The following is a 23,682-nucleotide window of genomic DNA, read 5'->3' on the forward strand; positions in this document are numbered from 1 at the left end:
TAACCTTGAAACATGGTAGAAATATTGATTTTTTTTTCTATTTAATATTTTGATACATAATACATGGTGGTCTCATCACCAATCAGGTCTCTAACAAAAACATCAGTTTTTATGCTCAACATTTTCCGTCGATACCACATTTCAAAAGCCTAAATTTTATTTCTTGCTGCTAGTGGAACCACCTGTGTTTGTATACTGAGCACGCGTGCGATTCGCTCTTCTCATTAAAGCCTTTGAGTATAAAATCACCTTTACGTTACATTCCCTTGAAATAATAAGTCAATTACACAATAATTACCTCATCCTCCTGCATCCTTTCGGTTGAGAGAAGTTCATCGGGAATCTCTACTTTATTGACCTCTGCAACCTTGTGGATGAGTTCTCTTGCTTGTTTGTGTTTACCCTGTGATATCAACCATCTGACGGATTCTGGAATAAATCTATATAATGCATGATCGTACACATGTAGAGCCATTATTTTCAAGTTTATCTTAATGGTTTAATAATCACATTGTTTCATTAGTGGTTTGTGTTTTCGATGGTATTTGCATAAATATTGTAATGAGAGATTATAACAAAATAATGGTCATCATGAATGTGAGCTAAACATTCTCCGACGTTAGCCAAATACAGTCAGTACAATAAGTTAGTAGTTCATGAATTAGGGGTTCATTCATATATTCATGAATGACTAAACGATTGTTTATGCCCGATTGTTTATTATCACGGTATGTATTGGATCTAAAGAAGAAGGAGAAGGAATACACCATCGCCGCAAAAGCACGCGCTTACGACAATGGCACCAAACGCTGCGACTTATGTCTAACGGAGAAGTGATTCAACATCAACGGGGACAAAGGAAGACTACTCAATAGAAGATCAGAATAAGTATCAAAGTGCCGACACCAGAACAAGTTCAACCTCGCAAATTTCATCAAAGATATTACGTAAGTATTTCTCTTACGTTCGCAATACCCGTCTCATATCGCCATCTACAACAGACCAAATGTCTCTATCACGTCCGCATTAATAGGATAAGGCCTATGGTAAGTAGCGAATAGCCCTCAGTTGCCTGATGATCGCATTTTCGTTCCACAAGTTCTACTCGTAAATAAATAAATAAATAAATAAATAAATAAATAAATAAATAAATAAATAAATAAATAAATAAATAAATAAATAAATAAATAAATAAATAAATAAATGAATAAGTAAATAAATAAATAAATAAATAAATAAATAAATAGATAAATAAATAAATAAATAAATAAATAAATAAATAAATAAATAAATAAATAAATAAATAAATATATAAATACTACTTACGGGTATAAACAAAGAGAAAGAAATGCAGGTGCAGATATGACAAATTGTAGAATTCTCCATTTTCTGATGAGTAACGCTATGAGAGCTAAAGACATATTGCCTGCACTGAGAAAGAAGGTGATGACGACACCTGCATAGACGCGCTTAGATGGCCCAACAAATTCAGTTCCTGAAAGGGTAGAAAAGTCACAATATGAGACTAATTATTAATCAAAATATGTAGCATTATATCTATTTACCACAGGAACAATACCAATTTTTTCCTAACAATGCATTGTTTTATCAATTATATTATCAATTTGAAAAAGTTTCCAATTGATGTATCCTCAGAGTGCGAAGTCCCTAAACATGATAAATGCAGAAATCTCCATTAGCCCATTTTCCCTGTAGTATTTTTTTCTAAAGCAGCAAATTAAGTTCTTTATACAAGCTTGATTATCATCCTTACGGTACAATTTTAAAATACCGCATATGTTTTTTCTAAAATCATTCGCCATTCGAGTGTTACGATCGTTCTGGACAACCTGCATCCGGGACCTGCATGAAGATCCGTTAATTTGAAAAATATCAATTTTTTATGTGAATTACGGGTTTTTGAGATATTTTTTCGTTTGGTTTTTATTTGTTTTTTGAGGGTGTGTATATAATAGGCGAAAAGGACAAATTGTGTTTTGACAATGCAGTTATGTATTGCTTTTTAAATATTCTTTTTCATTCTTAAAGTAACATGTATTTTTTTAGCTTTTTTTCTGTGATGAGTAATGAATGATAAACTTCACAAATATATGTTTCTCTTTATTCTTTTGACAGTATAAAATTACTATAATATATATGTATATCACCTACCCATTACGAATGCTAGTACCAACACCATATGGTTACCAATGCCAAGAATACCTCGAAGTACAATATAAGCTGGAAAATTTGGTGCAAAACTTATTCCGATGCCAAGGAACGTTTGGATTGCAACACACATGAATAAGGCTGGATGACGACCTATCCTGAAACAGTAAACAAATCAGGAAACCGTTCACAGATAAAATAAACAGAGGCGCCAAAATTCGCCGTAGAAGTAACGCAGTTTAAAATCGGATTAACTACCATAGCAATAGAGGAATACAATTTTGACTATATCGCCCTGCACTACAACGTTTACTCGGTACCTATTTTGACCATATCGCCCGGCACTACAAGCAAGTTGCACTCATCACCTGTGTATGTCTGCAATCATAGATTGAATACAATACCGGTCTTTTCAAAGATACTAATCTTACAGTTGCGAGTGATCAGCATGATATGGTGCAATACATAGGTACCACGTGAACGTTGTAGTGCAGGGCGATATAGTCAAAAATTGTATTCATCTATTGCTATGGTAGTTAATCCGATTATTATGTCACTAGTGCGCCTGTAGCTGTAATGGCCATGTAGCTATTAGGGCTCCAGCTGCATGATAGAGATACTGGTTGACCCCTGATAACCCTTTATGACTTTATGACATGTTCCTGACATATCAGTGTTTCTTTTTACCATGTTTAAGCCCAGTGGACATACTCTATCATTTGACCCCATGCGACCTTTGACCTCGAGTGACCTCGGTTTGATTTTGCTCATGCTCCCGTGATATGGAGAATACTTTAGCCAGATTTAGCCAGTTTGAAATTTTGACCCCAGATGACCTTTGACCTCAGATGACCTCGATGTAATTTTTTCATGCTCCCCTCATACGAAGGATTCCACACACCAAGTTTATGCCCAATAGGGCAACGTTTAAATTTAGCCCCTAGATGACCTTTGACCTCGGTTGACCTTAATTTTGTTTCGCAGATATATTCCCCTCATATCAAGGATTCCACCCACCAAGTTTGAGCCCAATAGGACAAAGTTTGAAATCCATGACCTTTGACCTTTGACCTCGGATGACCTCCATATAATGTTTTTCATGCTCCCCTCATACAAAAGATTCTACCCACCAAGTTTGAGCCCGATCGGCCAAAGTTTGAAATTTGACCCCTCCGTAATGACCTTTGACCTTGGTTGACCTCGATTTTTATTTTGGCATATATTCCCCTCGTATCAAGGATCCCACCCACCAAGTTTGGGCCCGATCGGACAAAGTTTGAAATCCATGACCTTTGACCTTGACCTCCGATGACCTTTAAAACTACCCGGTAAACAGCGCACGCCCGGTACCCATCTATGTCTGAAATATCGGAACAGCGCACGCCCGGTACCCATCTATGTCTGAAATATCGGAACAAAGCGTCGAAGCGCGGCGAAACGCATAGCTGGACAGACAGACAGACAGACAGACACACGGAGCTCATTATTTTATTAGTATAGATGTCACTTCTGCGCTTCCCACAAGGTACGTGCACTCTTTTACCCTCCCCTAGCTACACAACTGTCTATATACCTACCTATCTGCTAACCCTCCGAATATAAACGAGCCAGTTAATACCCCTGTGAAGAAAATTGATTGTGCCAGATCAGGATACGTACTCCGTGAACACACAAGATCAAACTAAAGAAAGAAAAAGAAATAACATAAAGATATTTACAAAATATTGTTTTTCGCTTAAAGGCCCATTCAGTGATTTGCTCATCCGGACGATCGTAAAAATCATCAAAATTCAGATTTTGGTACCTTTGTAATTGGCATAGATGTGCTAACATAGCCTGCTAGTGGTTCGGTCGAAAGCCGTGTATTTTAGACAAAATAAAGCATTTGCATGATTCTGGACTTTTGATACTGACAGTACAAAAGTCCGACTCGAGATCGACTCCACCAAGAGTGACTTCACTCCACTGTACCAACACGCGTTGCGTATTGTTTCTACTACTTATTACATCAGTAGCTACTATTTTAAACAAAATACACAATTTTAACTGTTTTTCATATTTGAATTGACCGTTAGTTTGCTTCGGTGACCTTTAATTGCTTATTTTGTTTTCTACTACAAAAATTAAGCGTCTGTTTTAAATCAATTTAGACTCTACTTCCCCGTGTTAGAAACACTGGAATAGGAAGTTTTTCCAGTCGATTGGTGGCGCACTGTACGAAAATCTCGATTTTCTCGAGTCGATCTGAGTTGAAGTAGAAAACCTTTCTAAAACTTCTGTTTTTGACTAATTTGTCGATGTATTCAGGGAAAAGTGGTTTAATGAAATTCTGTAGACTTATTCTTTATTTCTAAGCAACTCTGACAAATTTCCATTTTTTAAATGTTCCTGTGAAATCACTGAAAGGGCCTTTAAATAACATGGGCGATACCACGAGGGGACGAGTGTTGCAATTCCTCATAAACACCGTTAGTAACTACCCCTCCGACTTAATAAATGAACATTTTACAACACGGTTTATCATATGCCACATTAGGGATATCTGGCTCTATTTTGGAAAAATCGCGAACCTAGTGGCATGTTTGCGTAAAAGTTGGCAACCAGCATAGTTTTGTTAATTTGCGTAAGCTGAACTCGAATCTGTTGTCTGCCAAGCAATATTTTGAGACCGTGACCCTCAAAGAGACCCCTAAATGACCCCATAGGATCATATAGGGGGCAAAAACTAATTTACTGTTACATTTGGGACCAATGTATAGCCATGAGTCTCCTGTTATCCCAGTTATACTACAATAAGTACACCCCCCTAAGATGACGTCATTAAGTGAACACGCCCTTCCAAAATTGGGAAATTGATTTTCGGCTAAGACCCCACGAACGTGTTTTCAACGGATTGTCTGCTAAATATTAACGGAAATGTATATTTTAACCTATCTATCAACTTTAAAGACCAAGTCGAGTCCCAAGATTTCTTGGATTTTACTGTTGAAACATTATCGTCTAACCTTGACATTAGATGGTCATCCTTAGTTAAAGGTGGTGGGTTCATTATTTTAAATGGAATTTTTAGCATGGATTTACGGTTACATATAGCGGATGAACCACCTTCGTAAGACAAAGTAGTTTGATGATTTGATTTCAATATAGCAAATCAATTTGTGTAAAGCGCTCCTTAGCCAAGTCATAGTTCATTGAATTTACAACCGTATGACAAAACAGGCGAAAATGGTAACTTTTTGCACCAGATTTGCAATTTAAAGACAATTGGCCATTGCTCATTAAAATGAAGCTAGTACCGTATATGGACAATATAAGGGTGCTCTTTCATTTAATGACATTAAATTTGAAAAATATCGTAAGGAAAACTTGGGGTTTTGACTTTTAAAACCTACATCTTGTTAGCTTTCGTTCGATATATATATTAAAAAAATCTGATTGGATGAAAGGAACACTTGAGGTTTTGACAAAAACCAATCACATATGCTATTTTCCACTAGATCTCACACAGCTCTTATAATGCTATGCACTCAACCGTGTAGTATAACACAGACTGCGTAGAGGCTAGACTCGCTTTGCTAGGAAATATCTGTGTGCTCGGGTGTATCGAGGTGAAAACTGTTTTTAGATGCATTTATAATATATAATATATCGTTTTTGTAGTCAACCTTTTCATATGAAGGTGCCATTCGAAAAAGAATCGGACAATCGAACTTTAAAAGGGCGCAGATTGTAAAAGTGTGCTGGAAATTAATGTTTATCACAACAAGTTCCAAATCCTTGTTTATTTTCCGTGACCTAAATTCTCTCTTATATCAATGAACAAGGTCATAATAAAGGTCATACACATTAACAGTGCCAAACTCTGTGCACGATCAACGGATTGACACGCATTGGCGACATTTGAATTAAATTGCGGTTGTTTGGGTCAAAATTAAAAGGGGACATTGACAGTAAAACGAATAATTTGGTTGAAAAGATATAGAAATTTATTATGGAAAGGAAGTACCCGTAAAGTGTGCCTGTGCGTAGCGCAGGCTGTAACAATAAAATCATACAATTGCAATACCGCTTTTCAGGAAAACAATAAAAGAGGTCATGGCAAAATGTGATATGCAGTAGCATCTTGGCTAACAGAAACACTTTACTTGGTTTCTTTCCTAGTTCAGGTTCAAACGTTATGCTCGATTTTACTTAATCGCCCGAGTTGGGCCACTTTTTGCAATGTTCGTATCCAGTTTGTACCGCGTAAAATGCTTATCGTCAAAGATTTTAAAACAAAAGTAAAGGTTTTTCCTTTTTTTTCTTTCACTTAATTGACATTAGTAATTTTAATTACGTAATATGATATTTATTTCAAATTTATAAATTAAAATACCAATTCAAATGTCCTATTGTTTAAAATTACCAATCTTAAGAGCACCGGCCAGATGGTTCATGTTTCAACTAAATCAAGGCAAGTGTCCCAAGCTGATTTAGGGCTACTTTACACGATTGGCCATATCTTTGCTTTTAGCCCACCGATTCTTCTTCTTCTTTTATATCAGAAAGATGACTAAATATTGGCAGATTAGTAACACTCCGAACTCTTTCACTTTCAATTCCTTTCAGACCATTTCTCGGACAAACTGGAAGGACTACATGTATATAATAACATCAAAACACCTTATCATATCTTACGATTATTGTATGTGTATATTTAATCATATACTTATCCACCAAGATAATTTTAACTAACATAATAATAACAAAACAACTGATAAAGAAGACAAGTCTATAGATAATAGATAATATTGTCATTGCCGTGATTAGACAACATAACGTCTTGCGTTTATCATGCACTTGTTACAAAAACACTGAGTCGATCCCGTGTGTTTGATAAGTTTCTCAATGGTAAGTAATAATCGGCATTACCAAAATGTAACTGGACACTACGAATCAGCCTTAAACTCGGCCCCGGTTAATTTTGTTTTATTTCGTGTTTAGAAAATATATATCATAAGCTTAAAAATAGTATATCATTTGACTTCAAACGATATCCAGAAGCGGGGTTATGGTTTGTTGAACTCTGCTCCTTCAACAAAATGGTACCCTTTTCGGTTCTATATGTGTCTCTTTTTCCACTTTGCTGGTAATAAAGTCATAATTGGCGGTCATTTCAAATCATCCCCGAGTCAACGAAGTACAGGAATGTTCTCTCATTTTTAATTGTTGGTTATACATACCCAGCCAAAATACAACGCACCACTTGAACAGGATTTAGCCAAAGCTTATTATCCTCTTCAGCAATAGGATTATTGATTGGTTTAAGCGCTATCAAATGAGAAACATGTCGCGCCTAATTGAGACACCTATGAATACGACTTGTGGCACATTTTGCACTGTATCTCAGAATACAATTTGCCGAGTTTACGGCTCATTCGTAGTGTCCACTCACAAATGTGCCAAATGTTAGGTCCGACTCCGCGCTACCTGTGCTCTGTCAGTTCGGTACCGTGAAATCAACGACAAAACGCACGAAGTAAACTTTCAACAACAACAAATGAACGTGTATTCGTCTTAGAGGTGATGATGTAACATGATTAACTACCATAGCAATTCGCTATCGAAGTTATGTAATAATCGGATTAACTAACATAACAATAGATGAATACAATTTTTGAATAGATCGCACGGCACTACAACTACTCATCACCTGTGTATGTCTGCAATCATCATGATCATAGATTGAATACAATAGCACTCTTTTCAATTATACTAATCTTATACAGCTGCGAGTGATTAGCATTTCTTTGACAGTTCAATGCATAGGTACCCGGCGCGTGCATGTTGCAGTGCAGGGTCATCTATTCAAAATTTGTATTCATATATTGCTATGGCAATTAATCATGGTACATCATCACTTCGACGGCGAATAGGTTAAAACTATTTTTGAATATATCGACCTGCACGACAAGCAGGTTGCACTCATCGCCTGTGTCCGACTGCAATCATAGATTGAATACAATACCGCTTTTTTCAAAGATACTTATCTTACAGGTGCGAGTGATCAGCATGATATGAATTATCTATACGCTGGCAAGGTGACGTCATAATCGGATTAACTACCATAGCAATAGAAGATTTTTGAAAAGATCGCTCTGCACTACAACAGGTTGCACTCAAAACCTGTCTTCAATCATATAATAGATTAAATACAATACCGCTCTTTTCAAAGAGACTAATCTTACAGGTGCAAGTGATTAGCATTTCTTTGACATCTATGGTTCAATGCATCGGTACCGCATGAACGTTTTAGTGCGGGGCGATAAAGTCAAAATTGTATTCATCTATTGCTATGGTAGTTAATCCGATTAACTACGTCACTTCGCCAGCGTATAAAATTGCGATCCAGAGGTACCAGTGCAATGCGATATATTCAAAAATTGTTTTAACCTATTGCTATGGTAGTTAATCCTGTTACATCATCACTTCTACGGCGAATATGATATGATGTGTCCATTGATCCAGGCATTAATTGAATACCTGAATACAAAACCCATCCAAGTCCATGGAAAGTGATTTTGAGAAACTAAAAAAACAAATAAGCGTATCATACATATATATATATATAAATGTTTCTCTTGTAGGCCTCACAACACTATTTTTGTCACCTGACGAAGGGCGAGGCCCGAAAATTCGTGTAATAAAATATTCAATTACGACATTTTAATTATTCTTCGCTTCTTTGCTTCCTTCATCAAATGTCGACGCAGTTAATTTTCTATATATATATATATATATACATGCTGGATTTCACGTGCTCAATGGACGCACGTAGGGTGGATTTGGGTTCAACTTTTTATTCAATATTCTTCAAAAATTCCAAACAGTTAAGAGTCATAAACACAATTATTGTAAACATACTAACCCATTTTTACTTTAAACGTGTAATATGTTTATTATGGAGCAGCGTGGCACGCTGGTTTAAGTTACCGTATTTGCCTTTGGTGCGAGTGCGTGATGTCCCGGGTTCAATTCCCCGCAGGACCAAAAAAATCTAATCCACTCTCCCCGTGTGACTCATCTGACAAAGGCGGGTCAGATGACCCATGATAAGACCTCGTCGGTCCGATCAGGGTATAAGCTCCATTGGATACACTCGCCTGTTCTGTAAAAATGCCCCGACCAACTATCTACGGTGATTCCCTTCCCGGGTTCCCTTCACTAGGTCACTTGTGCCTGGCCGAAGTTTCTTCAGCGTTATCTCCTAGATTTCAGCTGTTAATGTATGTTTGATAAATAAATAATTATAAAGAGTAAAATTGCTCAGACTTTGGCGTGCAATCCATTTGACATTAAAAAAAAAGTACTGGAGTCATCTTACTAGTTCAGATGGATGAATCAGAAATATTGGTAATACCATGCGCTTAATTAAGATGATTCACTGATGCCAATGAAATCCCAAGGACAATCCTCTTTCCTCCTTGATATTGAGAAAGCTTTTGATTGTATCACTCATTATCATGACTTTATTTGGGACGTTAAAACTTTTTAATTCCCCTGATACATTCGAATAAAGCAATTTATTCTTCATTCATAACCTCATTAATATACGCGAAGCCTGTGATCCCGGGCTGTGATCCAATCAAAAGAAATTGATTGCCTGACCGCGCACTAATTGGAAGAACCCAGCAAACACAAAACGTTTTCGACATCATTCGCAAAAGGTTATAAAAGGTTGTTTGAAAACGTTTAAATGTCGGGTTCTATACATGGAATATACGGGTATAAAACGTTTTCTTAACATTCGAAAATATTTTGATAACCCACTGTAAATATTCTGTTATTTAAGTGTTGTCGTGTTATATAAAGGGTATATACGAATAAGAATAAGAATGTATTTCAGCTTCTTTCGCACGCTGTCTAGAAAATGTAGGACGTAAGATATATGCTGTATCGCATTCTAATTACATCTATAGTTACACCCCTTGTTGCACATTACTTTACCATGTAGTAAAAATTAGGCCTCGTTAACATGTTATTTATGTTCTAAATGCATTATTAAATTGGAACGTTTCCTACCTTTTGCGTGTTCGGTTTAAATTTCATGATAAACAACATTCTTACGTATATTAAATCTATTAATATGCCAAAGTTTAGCTATAAGTACACATCTTACGGCGTACGTACCCGGATATTTTCATCCCATTATAAAGGTTGCATATAATCATGATGATTAAGTTTTTCATACAGGTAATAATTTATTGTCATTGTAATTTCAAGAATTACCTGGCTTTCCATACTTATTTAGGGGCTGTACAATAATTATGTGTACCCCGGGTGGTGAATTCTAAAAATTGTCTGCCAAATTTCTTTTGCCCAATCCCGCTTGGCATTACAAGAAAATACAGGGTGTCCCAATAAAAACAGAACCCTCATTGCGCCCTCTTTTTCTTTTATTTTTGAAAAGTTGATCAAATATATTTTTGGATGTAAAGAAACATTTAATCGTTAGTTTTAATAAACCAAAATAATTATTTCAATCGGCTCACAATTTTTGAAGATATGCCCTCTTTAATTATAATATTTTTATTACAAACTTGAATGGGGTCCTTTTTTAATGGACCTTCTCATTTTACTTGTAAATTCTATGTTGATGATGATTAGAGAAGGCTGGAAAGGGCACTGTAGCCTCGTTTTAGGTCATTTAAAGGCTTGTACAAAAAGAACCACATATGTACAAATTTAAATGCTACTTAAGGTGGTACTACACCCCTTGATAAATTTGTGACTATTCTTGCATTTTTCTCAAAAAATAATAACACACTGGTAGCAAAAGTTATGTATATTATAGGGGCGAGGAATCCAGTTACTACACTGGAATTTCAGTGACTCAAGACAAGCAGTACGTTATTTATGATAAGAAAAGAGGTACCGCTAGAATATATCTCTTTTCTTAACACATTATAATGAACCACTTGTCTTGAATCACTGAAATTTCAGTGAAGAGGGGCTACAGCTAAAACAAACAAAAATGTCCTATAGGCTACCTTACTGGTTATGATATAAAATTGGATCGATTGAGCCCATATTTATTGGTCTCACTATGAGTTTTAAAAATATTGGACGAGGCGTAGTCGAATCCAATACTTTAAAACTCATAGTGAGACCAATAAATATTGGGCGTAAAGCATCCAATTTTATCATTATTATGTTTTGGAGCCAATATTTTTACGCACTTGGATTCATCAAAACCAGAGGATGATTTAAGGAAGCCCCATCATGCACTGTAAAAGTGTTATCACTAGAGTTTCAACAGCCACTTTACTTTTCAAATCCCATTGAACTCTGTGCAAAAGATGTTGTTTTAGAATTGCCCGTGTGTCATTATTAGTTGGTCGATTTCAGATCTAAAGTGATGTATGCACGAAGGATCATTCACACCTTCTGTACATAACATAAAATGTGAAATCGACCAACCTTTTAAAGGTGTTTTTACTGTAAATATATCTGTCCAAATTCAAATTTAACCATGCACGTGTGTATGCAGTGGGCGGGCAGTGGTGTCATGTTCACTCACACAGCTGTGCTAACCGCAAGACTTGCTGGGAAGTGCTTAAATCATCCTCTGCATCAAAACATAATAATGAAAAAAAAAAGGTGTCCAGGATACGCATTTTCATTGCACCTTCCCTTATGATTACTTCAACCTTACTTAATATTTTTATTTTGAGCACATTCTAAAAACGGATTGAAATATCCATAAACATATTTTTACGATGTTTAGCACTGACAAGGGACAGTTTAATTTGATAATGATCTGCATTTTGTCTAACAGTGTCAGGACCCCGTAACGAAAATATGCAATAAATTAGAATAAATACGTGCTTATGTTAGTGCTGTTTGTCTTACAATAAAATATGCGTTTCTTAACTCTACAAAGGCTTTGAGTGACAGTGTGGGAAACACACAGAAAACGTGAACTACTACACAATATTCTGCTGCGACAAATTTAAATTCCGTTTTGAGTGCAATAGTAAAATGTTTACACAGTCTGTAAAAAATATACATTCGATGTATTGTTTTGTTTCAAGGTAAAAGAATAAAAATAAAATTAAAATAATATGATGTATAATATATTTTATCATTGTTTACATTCAAAAATTAAAAAAAAAAAAAACTATGATGAGAGATAGGAGTTCCTTTCATTTGATAACAATAACAAAGTCATTCAGACCTTTTGATATCAGAAAATCCCAGATTACAGTTTGAACATTACATAGTATGGAAAAAATCTGTTGTTAAAATATTGTGAATGTGAAATGTAGAGATTCTAATATTACTAGGACATTCCGCTTTTACAGGTTTGGTATTAAAAAGAGAAGCAAGATTTTGGCATTGTTTTGTTGTGGGCTATTTAATATGATTATAGTTAATGTGCCTTCAAGAAAAGGTGCTTGAGAGCCAGGCATATTAATGTACTAACAATTATTCAGCTAGCGCGAAGATGATTCGAAGTACGCCAACGTGCGTATCTTTCGCAAGAAGGGAATATTTCCGCTATCGACTTGCTGAAGCCTGATTTATGAAACCACATCAATTTCATATTTTTCTTTCACTTAATTGACATTAGTAAACAAATATTATGATATTTATTTCAAATTTGTAAATCAAAATAAATACCACTTCAAATGCCCCATGTTTTAAATTTACCCATCTTCATAAGAGCACCGACCATATGGTTCATGATTCAACACAATGGAGTCACTTTTGTTACATACACTTTATGCAAGTGGCCATATCTTCCCCTGTAGACCACCTATTTTATTTAAAGAGGAAGCCCTCCAGAGCAGTTCTTCTGGGGTGAACCAAATCTGCCTGGTTATCAAATTAATCAGTGACAAGGTTATCTCTGAAGTTGACAGGTGCTAATTGATGCAATAACATTAAAATATCAATTAGAACCTAGCAAATTCAGAGATAGCCTTGTCACTGATTAATTTGATAACCAGGCAGATTTGGTTCACCCCAAAAGAACTTAGCTAATGTAGTAGCTGAAGAAATTGCTTTGACGACGAAGTAAAACTGAATACAATCAAGAAGTGGCATGTGTGCCTTATACTATTTTCTAAATTGTATAATTTTATTTCTTACGACTTTTTCATTAAGGATTCAAATTTTGTTAACTAATATAATCAGAGTGTTCTGAAGTGAAGGTGGGTAAAAGGTGGTTTTGGCTTCTGGTCGATCACATCATCTGATATTCTACAATCGGTGAGTTTGAGTTTGACAGAGACCAAATTGGTATGAAGAATTAGCTTACATACGGCGCACACCGACATCGCCTGGCTAATAATTATTTGGTGCAGCAGAGACATTAAAATGAATACACGGGATCGATACACGTGAATTGCTATGCACGATTTTGATATCAGACGAAAATCTTCGGATACTGAGTTAGAAAATGATGAATATCTCCCGTAAATGAATTTTTCAAGAAACCAGATGTGGTCTCATACACTTGAAAATACGTGTTGAACAGATATTATAGTCGTTAGCGTGCGCTTTGAAAATTGGCCGTGCGCTTTGAACTCAAAATTTGACCAAAACTCTCAATTTTATATTGCGTTGGTCCTGTAGGCCTATGGACTACAGCGCGCAGCAGGCTATAGCGGTACTCACTCAAGTGGAGACAGTATATTAACCATTGACCGCAATGTCGTATACAAGCTTGCTCACACAGCGAGAAATCAATTACCCCGTCTATTGTATAGCCTTAGTCAGGTCACTTCGCTAATAATATGCATCTCATAAGGTCCGAATAAAATAGCCATGTGTGGCTGTGGATTCAACCTACCATGGCGATTTCTACTATGAAGATATCGGGGCGATGTCACTGTGCGGCGAAGACAAAAAAGTTAAAGGCCAAAATGTGACATCTTGCCTATAAATATCAAAGCCTTGTGTTGCCCGACTCCACATACTGATATCTGGGAGACATGCTAATGATGATCAGGTTTTCAACATGATGCCATAATAACATCATGTTGGAATTTATATAGGTCTAATTATAAGAACATCATTAGCTGTAAAAAGTCAAACATCACGGAGCCTGACGTCAGACATTATGATTAGCATGATGAATGCATGGTGCATGAAAGACAAAACATTACATTGCTATAATTGTTAACTCCCTCCATTCTTTCTGTTAGCACATACTTAAGCTCTAATAAATCAATGATAATTACCTGAAGCAAAAACAAAGCAGTGTTACTGAAAGTTTCACATGAACTTTGCAAACATGGTCAGCACGTAGACATGGTAGACATGAATTGTTAAAGCCATAATGTACGATTTCGTTCAAATTTAATTTAATTATAAATACACAAAATGCTGAAATAATATTAGTACAGGGTGTAACAATAAAATTTATACAATTGCATTTTGACTTCTCCGGAAAAAACTAAATGAGTTATGGCACAAATGTTATATGCAATACAAGCAGTAATATCTTGGCTAAAAGAAGACGTTTAGTTGGGTTCTTTACTAGCTTGGGTTCAAAAGTTATGTCAGATTAATTAAATCGTCCAAAAAACGTGTTGGGCCACTTTTGCCATGTTTGCGCATATCAAGTTTGAACCGCGTAGATATGCATATCGTGCATTAAACATCAAAGAACTGACACAAAAGAATTATAAGTGGTGTTTCTTCATATAATTAACATGAACTTAATAATGATAGGCCTATTTCTTTAAAATCTATAAATGAAGTCATGACATTTCTTTCAAATAATCTTATAAATAAAGTAATTTCTCATATCCCTGAGATATCATCGGTAAAACTGAGAACAGTTTTTGCATCCATAAGTACAAAACAATACAATTTTGAAATTAAGTTCATCTGGGCTTCTAGCTGTTCTGGGGCGACCACTATTGCCAGCATTCTGTTAACAAATTCCAGATACTTCTCATAGTTATATGTAGTTGTATGCCTTGATGGAAGACGTGAGTTTGGCAAATGAGCTAGAAACGATCGTATGGTTTCTGCTTGGCTCCGTGTGCTACCGAATGTCACAAACATAAAAATTCGCTCTTCCAACGAGAATTGGGGTTGAAGTTGTTGAGCTGCAGCCACGATTTCTAGCAAATGAGGTTGTTATGTCAGTGCTTAGTTGTGACTTCCAAAAACTCAAGGAGATATTCTATTATGTAATCATTTCTACCACTTCGAATACCCCATTGTTTAAAACTACCTATCATAAGAGCACCGTCCAACTGGTCCGTGGTTCAACTCTATTCAGTCACTTTTGTAACACTTAGACAAAAGTGGCCCAAGCGGTTTTAAGACTAGGTTACATAATTGGCCATATCTTCACTTGTATACCATATATTTTATTCAAACAAAGCTTATCTGGTGGCTAAAGAAATTATCCCGATAGACATAAATATCAAACCAAAAAATACGCGGCATACCAGTGTCATTCTATTTTCAATATTGTACAAATTTTATTGTTACACCCTGTATAAGCATAGAGGGAATGTGTTCTCGTGAGTTCGACAACTTTTGTTTATTTTGCTGAGTTAAAGCCACAATACGCTATTTCCATCAAATTTTAATTCTATTGTTCTTTCTTAAAATGCTGAAATAATTAGTAATAACCGTCAGGAAATGTTTCTGTCCTGTTTAAGCCAAAATAACAAGGTAAACTTAAAGAATCCCATTACGTTTTGTTACCTGGAGAGATGTGATCATGTCTCACCTCCTTTTTCAACCAAATCGATGGTAAAAACTTCTGTAGTGAGGGATCAACATTAACCACAAATTGCCTAAAACTCACTTCCTGGGAACCAAATACCACACAAGTTCATTTTTATGTAACTCAATAACCCATTTATGTTATATATTGCCTCCAGCTATAATGACATCCTTGTGATCTGGTCAACTTATTGACAGCTATTGTGGCCGATTAATGTGGCGTTAATTAATTAATGTGAGGGATTAATGTCTGAATACGAATCTAACAAACACAATTGTCAGATTGGTTGATTTGGTGTAAGTTATAAACATTACAAATATGCCGAAAAATCAGGTTTAAAAGAATTAACCAATTTCATAAGATCGTACATTATGGCTTCAAATGTGCTTGACCAGACAGCCACATCAGGACTGTTAAATATCAAATTATCAAAAAATCAATATTATTTTTGATAATTTGCCATAAAATTTGTATTATATCGCGAATCTAAAAAATCTAAATGTTTTGATATCAGAAGAACATTCTTCATAATTCAGAATGCAAATTGGTGTGTGTGATGTGCTCGCATGCTACAAAAATACTGAGGAAAGGTGGGTGGTGACCCCTTAATTAACATATTGCGCCGACAAATATTACAACTTTTCAAAGGTTTCATCGGGATGAAATCTGGACTTATTCGGGACAACGCCTCTTTCTCTAATGAGATTTCAAATTAGCCCTATTACCTATACGGTGGCCATGAAAAGAGCTGTTCATTGTATATGGTAGGTGCAAGTAGTTATGACCACGATAACAGTGTCGACTGCTCGCGCACGTATGTTATGCTAGCTTCATACTTTCATGCCGCTAGCCGCTGAGCGGCATGACGCATGAGCAGCTGCAGCCAAACGGACACAATCAAGGCTTATGATTGACTGATACGCCATACTGCTTGCCGTAGCGACAAGCGGCAGGAAAATCTTACATATGGGCATTAGCTCGGACTAGACGGCTCCCTAATGGGATAATAAAAGTGGAAATTTTCGATGCGTACTTGTACCCAATACCTTGTCTGAATTCTTGTGTAGCAAGTCACTAACAATTCCTTTAAATTATCTTCCTGTGATAAAATCACAGACAGACAAACTGTTGGCAGTGATATTTTACATCTTTATAGATTTAACCTAATACCAACTCACCTCATCTATCTACACCTGCATGCAGAGGGCGAAAAGGTGCAATAACCGAGGTAATATTTGCATTTTGTCACCAAATTATGATTAATGGATTTCGCGCCATTTATTACTCATTCAGTAAGGCGCGTCGTCTGCTATTTTCACCAGACAGTTTTGCTTCCAATTATTTAAGTTAGACTCACATTTTTTATGTTATTTATTTGACAACGTGATCGTATCGTAGGCCTAATGCTTTGTGTCCCGGTCATAGGCTTCAACTTGAAAAGTCTAAGTTTTGAGATATTTTCCTAAAATGTTTTAACAAGAACCACTGAACCAATACTAGATTTGTTTGTACTCATTTTAATGCATTTTTCATGCTGAATCCAAAAATCGTCATGAAAATGTACATTTCTGAAATTTATGAATTTTTAAAGAAAAATTGAAACTTGTCGTCTGCAGTAGACATCTGTGTGGAGAGAGTTTCCCTCGTGTCTCGTTTGTTTCATGTTGTATATTCCACGATTTCATGTTGTTAATTCCCCATTTTCCTTTATACATGATTTCGGACTAAATACTTATTTACAATTATAAATTAAGTAAATTTCTACAGGAAGTTCCCAGCTATTGTTCCCATGCACCCAGATGATGTGTTTTTCTAACCTATTTCTATATAATCCTTGAAGTCCCTAGTACACAAATGTTGTCGTTGTTCCCAAAACAAAATATTGTCCCATGAGTGGGGGAAAGGTCATAAAACTTTACATGGGGTCAAATTTCAAACTTTATCAAATTGTGTCGAAATGGTCATAAGGATTCAGAAAATGTATAGTTTTACCTATCTAGAATGTACCGTTATTCAGTTATTAATGAAAAGGTCAAAGGTCCAGCGTTGGCCTCTAAAGGGTCCAAATTTTAAACTTGCTCCGATCTTGATGAAAATGGTGCCAAAACCTTCGTTTCGATAAATGATCTTAAATAATGTTAGTTAGCAACATGTGTACGAGGATGTTTTATTACCTATCAAAACATGTCAAGTTAAATGTGTTTCTATGGTCATTGACCTATTTTGATGTGAAATTTAGGTTATGAAACAGAAGAACAGCAACTTGTATTATAGTGAACCATTAAGTCTGTTGCAGAAATGCAATGTATATTATGAATATTTGAGATTCCATCAACATGTATCGCTCCTGGAGCATAGCTTTTTTGCAAACTCTCTGTGATGCTAGTTCATTATACAGGGTGAGTAAAAAAAAAGTGCAATAGAGAAATGAATCCATTTTTATTTAAGAACCGAGTTGAAATTGTTAGGTTTTACAACATTTTATATACGGTATATCCATCAATGACCTTGTGTGAAAAAATCAAGGAATTAGAATTTACCGTTTTGTTTTTATGACACATTTTATAGCGCTACCCAATTTTAATGTTTGTCCAAGAGACATCTAAAATTTGAATGTCAGCCCACTCTGTGTAAGGTAGATTTGGAACAACTGCCATTTTCTTAACCTCATTGGCATTTAAATTAAAATGGAGCACCCAAAGTAAGTGTTATTGCCCTTGGTCTTGTTTAAGGAGAAGAAACATTATTTGTTGTTATTTTCATTTTACCTTTACTTTTAATGTTTATTCTCTATTAAAAAGATACAAATTTGTAGGCGGGTGCTTCAAATGTCAAAATGAAATGCGCGCAAATTGAAGTGGAGTGAATTTCAAATTATCCAGTAAGTTGGACATATTGGGATTACAAAAACTGGAGTTGGAGTTGAGTGAGGTATGAAGGACTTAAAGTAATGTTAGAAAGTTTGTTTGAACAGAAAAAAAAATTAAAATAACGCAAAAATCACCCTTATTTAAGTTAAAGTCAGTTTCAGATCTGGTGTCTTTACCGTGCACTGTGTGCTCTCATTCAAAATACACGGTACCTCGTGGATAAATAACGAAATTGGGTATCGCAACAAAAGGACTCATAAAAATTAAACGGTAGTCGTGATTTACTTCATATTTTCACAGAAGGTGGTCATTGAGTGTAACATTTATAGAATATTTCAATATTTGGGAAGATCGACTTGGTTCTTACATAAATATTGATTCTTTGCTCTATTGCAGTTTTTTTGACTCACCCTGTATTTCCTCCGTAAAGCTCACGGAACATAACATGTTGAGGGAATCTCAATTTTGCTGTCTGGATAATAATAATACCATGATATCGGTCCTTTGGCAATTGTGGAACACACAGCAAGCGAGATAGCTCGAGATCAAGGCAATTTTACCGAATCATTTTCGACATGCCATGAATTTAGTATGTAATCAATATGGGAATTGCCATAACTTACACCTTGATTTTTTAACTACATCAAAGCATTAGGTGCCCGTGTGGGCTTCTTAGTGGAAATGTGGGTACGGGGGATGTGCGGCAGATTAGTTAAGACTCAGGGTGCATTTTCATTCGGTTTTATTGATGGCCCAATTTTCATGGAATTTTGGTTTAAGAAAGATTTAGTGTTTTAACTGTGGATTTTGTTCGTTTCTAACCATTCCTGTTTAAAAGGATTATGTTGTACTCACATTTAAGTGACGTTTCACCCTACGCTAGTGGTTTCATCAGACTTGCAACTCATCACGTCTGACTGTTTTCTTTTATGGACAACAGGAAGCATCGTAGAGGGCGTGATGAGTTGGTCAAAGATGTTGTTGAGTGCGTAGGCCCCTCGTCCTTGTTTAGAATGTCATGTCTGCGGATCCAAATGGCTTCTTTCAGCCACCTGGTAGTCTTATCTTGGGAGGACTCTAATGTCATTTATCGTGAAGCCGATAAGACTACCACTAAACGTCACTAAAATATGAGTACAACATCATCATTTTACATAGGAATTGTTAGAAACGAACAAAATCCACAGATGAAATCAACATTCCTAATGAACTTGTTCAAATATTTAGTGTTTTATTTTTGTTATTTTTTTTGTGTTTTTTGGTGTGTGTTTTTTTTTCAAATTTTCTCAAAAAAATGTCAATTTTTAATAGCTTTTAAGCAACATTTGCGATAATTTTACAACATTGGTATTTATAATTTCGGGTCAATTTTTCGTCAAATTTTGTTTTAAAATCGGTCATTTGGCACCGTTACCATAGTTACAACCGCACATCTCACACATACCATACCATTTCCTTATACATGTTATAGAACCTATACCATTCCTCTTAGCCTATATTTGAGTGCATATACCACTGGGCCAAACAATCATGAACGGTAACTGAGCTGATAGCCATTCACGAAGTTGATACAAAATAACATAAAAAGCTTTTTTTAGAACAAAAATAACCTATATCCCATGACCGTTTTCCTTTCAGATTCTACTTAAGCCGGATTTTTCTTCAATAACAGGAAGATAATAAACGGGCAGCGTCAAGTTATTACAAAACAAAACAAAATCCCATGTATACTACAAAACAAACCATGTATACGTTTGGAATATGAAAACCACTATTCACCAGTTCCCTGTTTTAATAGATGTTTATTTACCTCCTCCAACTTAAATAAGCCTTAGAAAAGTTAAAACACATCGTCCTCGCCAGGTAAAGAATTATTTTGTATAGGCATCAAAGCACGTGTCTTTATAAACTGCCCACCGGCTGCTGAGAGTAGCTTCTATTTACAAAATGATCTTATACTTGTACTCCGCGCTCGGTGAGCGATTGGTTCAAAACCAATCATTGATTAAAAACCAATCGCTAATAGCACGGCGATGTAATTATATTCAGCTATGAGTTTTCTTTCAAAATAAACAGGCTAAATCTATATTCGTTGTGTTGTTGAAGGTCGAGTCTTTCAATGTTCTGTATAGAATAGCAAACTCGGGGACATTAAGATATAAGATCACATTCCTCCGTTGCATATTAAGATGAATTGATTTTATGCCTATAATGAAAATAGACCACATAAATGTTGTGATATAATATGGTGTAGATTCTTTTAATGCGATTATATTCTCCAAACCTTTAATATACCGTTATTTTTGCTTCTTGTACAAAACTTTTCTAAGACTTGAAGTTAAATATGTGCTGAAAGAATATGATAAGCGTTACTTAGCGTATTGAACAGACAACGTGCGTCTTGAAAACAAAAACACACGAAAAATCGAATTTTCTTGAGTTGGCAACGTTAAAGAGGATAATGAGCATGCGCAGGTCGTAAAAATAAAACATTTCAGCTGATAAATGGCAACGATGCATTCGTAACAGGGAAGAAGCATGTATTTTATGGTAACCGGTTGTGTGCTTAGCCTGAGTTGATCGGCCTATCTCGAACAAACTCGTCATGCGTGGCTGTTGAAGAACTAGTGGATTCGCCTTGTATCATGGCAATTTCTGACACGAAGATATAGGGATGATGACGCTGTGCAAAGTAGTGTTGCATGAGGCACCATGTAGTATAAGGGTTAATGAAGGGCCAACAACAAATTGGCAGGCATGCAACGGTAGGGTTTACTTGTATAACACTTTAAATTAGTTACAATAATTTATTATAAGAATCTGAGTTTTTAAAGTTTTACGCATCTCAAACTTCCCAAGAGGGATTTCCTTCCTTGAAATCAGGGTCAGATTCATCATCATGGCGGATGACTATGTGATTGACTTGCTCCAAAAGTGGGAAATGCCAAACCTAATTGATACATTCAGAGGTAAGTGTTTGGTTAAAATATTGTTTGATGTGATAGAGTATTATATGAACACACAGTTGTGTGTTGTACATGCTAAATGATGGAAGCTGTGCAGTACTATGCAGCCGTGACAAGTACAGTGTGAGTGTAAGCTTAACCACATCAAACAATATTTAAACCAAACACTTACCTCTGAATGTATCACATTCACACTGCTCATGCATGGGGCTGATGTGCATGTTTTACAGTCAGTTCTTCTTGCCCATTCTCCCAAGTAAATTGATTTCAACACACAAAAATGTTTAAAACTTTTAAACAACAAGTTTAAACAACTATGTATGTTTTAAACAATTGTTTAAAACAACAGCCATAAACAGCTTTAAACAACTGTTTGTTTTAAACATTTGTTGTTTAAAATACTTTAAACAACTGTGTACATTTAAACAACTAAAGTTAAACAACCCAGATGTTTAAAAACTGTTGTTTAAAAAATTGTTTAAAATTTTAAACAATTGGATGTTCAAAGTTTAAACAACCTTGGGTTGTTTAAACTTTGAACAGAAGTTGTTAGAGTGACCGGCGTAAACAGTGTTGTTTAAAAATTTTAAACAGTTGTTTAAAATATTTTTTACTGTGTAGCATAGGGGTATAGATTTCAAGTGGAATAGCCCAATAGATGAGGCAGGGGTACTCACAGAAGCAGCCCAAGGGGGACCATGAACAACACAAGAAGTAGCGTAGTATTACTAGTATTAAATACACCAATAGTATAAATGTTACGATATATTTAGTTTTGAATGAATAGCCTAAATAAACATATAGTAAATCGTGATTGAACTTATTGAACTCGTCAAAATACGTATGTAAACAACGGCCGTGTATGTGATTGTATAAATGTCTTCTAAAACATGTTGGAAAAAAGTTGTGTAAGTCGAAATGGAATCTATCCCAGGTCCCTATAAACTAGAATACGGTAAGTTTTCACCATCATTTTCGAATTGGTCAAAGATAATTTTCAGTGACAAGAATGTTTCATCAAATTTACCCCCTTTCATGCAAAACCGAGGACAAAATTGCACAACCCGATCCCTATCTTTTTTAAACCAATTATGTATCATCATTAAAGTGTTTTTAAAGCTATATTAATAGATATTTATACCTGGTCCCCATATAGTGCAATCAGAAATTGTATTTTCGTCCCGATTTTCGTGCACATGGTATTTGCAGCAAAGTTTGGCTGAATGCCCCCCCCCTCATGTTTTGCCCTTAATCGTATTTGTTTGCCCCAGCCTAACCCTATATTCCTCACAACATGAACAATAACCCTAAACCTTAATGTAAAATTAACCTTATCCCTAACCCTAATCATAACATATTATAAATGCCCCACTATCAATGGCCCTATGGACTAATGGCATGAATGGGCTGTTCCCCAGCAAAGAAGATGTGCATCACGATCTGTCTTCAACATGTTTGTTTGTCTGTTTGTTTGTTTGTTGGTCCGTAAGGAACAAACGAAAATGCCAGGTTAGCCTATAAACAGCATCATTAACATTGATTCATCGCCTGTAACACCTTATGACAATTAATAGACTATATAGTTTTATGCAGGTTCAATTCCTGGTCAGTGTTGTTATTGTTAATAGCGTTGGTGTTATAAACATCTCAAAAAAAGTAACTAACCCCCCTTAAATAATGACCATTATTCAAAATCGGGTGATTGTATTACAAATCTGTTAAATGCGTTGGAAGCAGAATTTATTTCTGCACATTTTGACACCTCATTTGCAGCAATTGACTAAATGTTGACGTCACAGCGGACATTTAAAAGTTGCAGTAAATTGTATTGATTTTGTATTCAGTGTAATGGAAGGAAATCCGTGTAATGATATCTGAGTGTTTTTGTATTGTAAAATTTGTATGTAAGTGCAACTTTCAAATCTGGACCTCACTACATTAA

The 23,682-nt window shown here is 35.6% G+C and overlaps 1 protein-coding gene across 1 annotated transcript in view; it reads right to left on the reverse strand.

Annotated features, from left to right (window-relative positions):
* The window catches only part of LOC140157993 (organic cation transporter protein-like), a 34,184-nt gene that overhangs the window by 9,428 nt on the left and 1,074 nt on the right, over positions 1–23,682 (reverse strand). Inside the window, exons 2-5 of the mRNA XM_072181242.1 lie at positions 3,747–3,850; positions 2,173–2,327; positions 1,327–1,495; positions 299–440 (exon numbers count right to left, since the gene is read on the reverse strand). Coding sequence (XP_072037343.1) covers positions 299–440; positions 1,327–1,495; positions 2,173–2,327; positions 3,747–3,850 — 570 coding nt within the window. The remainder of the gene's footprint in view (positions 1–298; positions 441–1,326; positions 1,496–2,172; positions 2,328–3,746; positions 3,851–23,682) is intronic.

Source organism: Amphiura filiformis, chromosome 7 (assembly GCF_039555335.1).
Source record: "Amphiura filiformis chromosome 7, Afil_fr2py, whole genome shotgun sequence".
NCBI lineage: Eukaryota > Metazoa > Echinodermata > Ophiuroidea > Amphilepidida > Amphiuridae > Amphiura > Amphiura filiformis.